Source organism: Physcomitrium patens, chromosome 13, assembly GCF_059467195.1.
Source record: "Physcomitrium patens ecotype Gransden chromosome 13, ASM5946719v1, whole genome shotgun sequence".
Taxonomy (NCBI): Eukaryota; Viridiplantae; Streptophyta; class Bryopsida; order Funariales; family Funariaceae; genus Physcomitrium; species Physcomitrium patens.
The window spans coordinates 10,978,121-10,981,537 of NC_143422.1; the positions used below are offsets into that span (position 1 = coordinate 10,978,121).

The 3,417-nt window shown below is 43.4% G+C and overlaps 1 protein-coding gene across 1 annotated transcript; it reads right to left on the reverse strand.

Moving 5' to 3' along the window:
* Positions 1 to 1,456: 1,456 nt before the first annotated feature.
* Positions 1,457 to 3,417, reverse strand: LOC112290467 (uncharacterized). Its single transcript, XM_024536733.3, has 3 exons — positions 3,256 to 3,417; positions 2,998 to 3,170; positions 1,457 to 2,230 (listed from the first exon to the last, which is right to left on the reverse strand). The coding sequence occupies exons 1-3, from the start codon at positions 3,400 to 3,402 to the stop codon at positions 2,086 to 2,088; spliced, it is 465 nt and encodes a 154-aa protein (XP_024392501.2). The 5' UTR covers positions 3,403 to 3,417; the 3' UTR covers positions 1,457 to 2,085.

Here is a 3,417-nt window from a genome sequence, read left to right on the forward strand (position 1 = left end):
CGAAACCCAAAAACCTAGATCTGGACGTCAACCGAGCTGTCACGCGCAAAAGTCGATCTCACATGGGGAGTAAAACAACAACTACGCTACCCCAACCCTCATTTCCAGCTCTGCGACGAGGCACCATCCTCAGCAGCGACACCCATCTCCTAAACACCAACATCAGCAAATGCGAATGAATCCGCTAATGAATTCAAACGGGAAGCAGAGGGGGAGGGGTGAGGTCGTTTGTCAGCCAAAACTAGGGGAGGGAGAGCGAGAAAAACTACATGCGCACAAACCGGGAAAACGGATTCGCGATTGAAAGTGGTCCCAAATAGTAAAACATGTGGTGGAGACTCCAAAATAAAACAAACAAACAAAACAACGTAATTGTCGCGGTGGCTATGGCGTCGTTGGAGGGATTTTTTGTTGGGAGTCGCTCCGCTGCGACTGGCGCTGGGGAGCCCCACCCGAGGTCTTGCCCTTCGGGGTGGATGAAAGTAAGAAAGTAAGAAAGAAAGAAAGATACCGCGGGCACCGGTGACCGCACTCCCTCCCCCTCCCCCCTTGCCATACTATATCTGATATAGTAGACTGAGCCCAACAACAACGAGGCGGCCTTTTTTCTGCACAAGAAAAATGTTTGTTTCTTTCTTTGATTCTGTTTGTTTTTTCTATTGCGCCTTTGATGTACAGATTCAGGTTTTAATGGGGGCTCCCCTCTGCGTGAAAAAATTCCATTGATTCCTGTGGTCAATGGACGGTCAATAGATTCCAGATTCATTGTTTTTATGTCGCTCTCCCTTTCTATGTCTCTGGCATTTTTCATCTATATTGCACACATACACACATTTCGACCTGTGAACACAAGATTCTCAGATGGCGATGTTGATGGGATTTTAGATACTCTGAGGATTTGTAAAGTTTTTTCAAAAAGGTAAGCAGACAAACGTAAGCCAGCATGAGTGGACTGTGAGTACTCGTAAACCCACAGTGGTGGCTTGTTAGAGTTTGGAGTCTCACATGTAAACGTTTTAACTTTATGCAGCTCTTTATATAGAGGGAAGCACATTGAATGGGTTCATGGAGTGAGGTTGGGTGGGAAACCCAAGAGGAAGCGGTGCAGACAATCATCATTGATTTCGAAGGATGGTCCAGCAAAAACTGACACGAACTTGGTACCATTTGGCTAGCGTTGTTGAGGCAGGTACGATTCCATCTGTTCACCGTAACTCAGTCATCTCTACTTTCCTTTTTTCTTTTTCTTTTTTTCTTTTCATCCAGCGAGTGGAGTAAAGCACATGAAGCTATTATAAACGAAGGAATTGGCTAACTCCAAAGCATCAGTTACAGAATAACAGATATCCAACTGCACCTCATCAACAACCAGAATCGGTAATAAATCCATGATGAAGGATAGCGTCGTAACGGACTCGTTTTGCACGATCAGAGCCAAAAGTCCCAGAAACGATAGTCCACGGATTCCTCTGGCTACCATGAACCAAGAGATGGTCATTGATTAGAGGGGCAAAATTCTGCCACGAATTGAGAACCCTCATGTCTAAATGGGGCATGATCTGCATGGACTCCTGAATCTTCAAAAACTGATAGGGATTAAGAGTTGTCGGATGCGCCAATGCTCCTTGCTTTGGTGACCAGCAAGAGGCAGTGTTCCATGCACAATGTGGGTAGAAGTAGAAGTTCATTTTCAAAAATCAACAAAAACTTGTAGACTACAGAAGGATAGGGTGAAGAAGACAAAAAACAAAAAAACAAAAACAAAAAACAAACAAACTATAGAAAAGATAGAATCTCCCGAGGTCACTCAAAGCATTAAGGCAGTTTGATGCAAATTGGACTAACATATATCGTGCACTACAAGTAATTTATAAATGGTATGGTTGAGGGGACTAGTTCTCCAGCCAATGCTCTTCACTCTAACCACTGCTAAAGCAAAGAACAATAACGCTTTGATGCAAACTTCATGTGGAGGGAATATTCATAGTGCCAAATAAAGACTTAAGTTTTCAAAATCAGAAAAAGAAAAGAAAAGTAGAAAAGAGGATGAACACAGGAAGCTCTAGGTGGAGTGAGGAAAGCCCTTCAATATCCCCGTACAATAGCCCTGTAAATAGGAGGAGGCACTTTAGGCCGTGAATCTTTACTGTCGTACTGATTAGCTCCAGCGTCTTTAGGTTCATCAAGCTCAGATTCAAGAGTAAGAGAAACTAGACATGCAGCTGCCAAGCTTCATCGTTACATGCCAGACACCAAGGAGAAAAATAAGTTGGAAGCTCAGAAAGGGCCTCCAAAATATAACCGCCGATGTTAACCGATTTCTTTTAAGATTTGTCTCGCAAGCTCAACGTAAGCCCCAACCGTAAATGCACCGATATGCCTTAGTTTCTAACTAGCTATTCCGGTCCATGGTGAACGGCACACAGCAGAATACAAAAACGCATAACAGTAAATCAAAGTATAAAGTCATATTATAGAACTAAGACTCGCATTCTTTCAAAAAACGATTTCACAAATTGCAAATCGTCTCAAGCTATAATTCGTTGCGACACTACGGTGGTTCAACATAATAAAGTTATAAAATAAAAGAAAAGGAAAGAAACAGTTACAATTCCATCATTACTTTCGGGCGTGTGACCCGTCACAATCGATTACTTAATTCAAAAGAACTGAGTATTCACATTCGAACTTGTAATCACATGGATAAACAGAAATAAAGTACTCACTACAAAAATACATTATCACTAAAACACGCTAACCCATAATTCGTTGAAATATTAGGACTAAGACTAAATATCGAGATCAACAACAGAGTCTTTACTCACGATGACCACTAAAAAAAGAAAAAACAAAACAAAAAAAAAAAACAAAAAAAAACGAACACGGCAGGGTCAGAATATCGTGAACAACTACTCACTCCAAACATTTCGGTGAAGAAACCCCAACCTACAAGTAAAACCCATGTCCGCAACAAAACTCATACAATATCAAATATACCTGTGCCAATAGTCTGATCTACTGGTGCCACCAGCGGAGTCTCTCCCACCTTGACAAGCCCTTAGCTCATGGGCAATCGAAGAAATTGAAACCGAACGGCGAAGTGGTCGAAAGTGTAACTCATCTCTCGGCCTCGTCGCATTCGCACAGCATCCACTGACCCATCCAGAACCCTAAAACCACCGTCGACTCAACCACTGTAAACGGGGCAGCCGCAAAGCGAAACAAGGAAAGAATCGGTGAACTGACTGGCTTTACCTCCGCGTGAGAAAATCGGTGCACACGGTGCGACGCATCGCCAGGCTGCATGCACCTTTGCGAGTAGAATTTCTTGTGGAAGGCGAGAAACTGAGCATCCCGGAAAGCGCTCGCCGTGTTCGTCTGCGAGGGACGAAGTCTGCCCATCCCTCAGGGCCTTCA

Coding starts and splice junctions, on each gene's coding strand:
- LOC112290467 (XM_024536733.3), bottom strand. CDS start 3,402: ATGGGCAGACTTCGTCCCTCGCAGACGAACACGGCGAGCGCTTTCCGG. Junction 3,171..3,255: donor ACCGATTTTCTCACGCGGAG/GTAAAGCCAGTC, acceptor CGGTGGTTTTAG/GGTTCTGGATGGGTCAGTGG. Junction 2,231..2,997: donor AGATCAGACTATTGGCACAG/GTATATTTGATA, acceptor GTAACGATGAAG/CTTGGCAGCTGCATGTCTAG.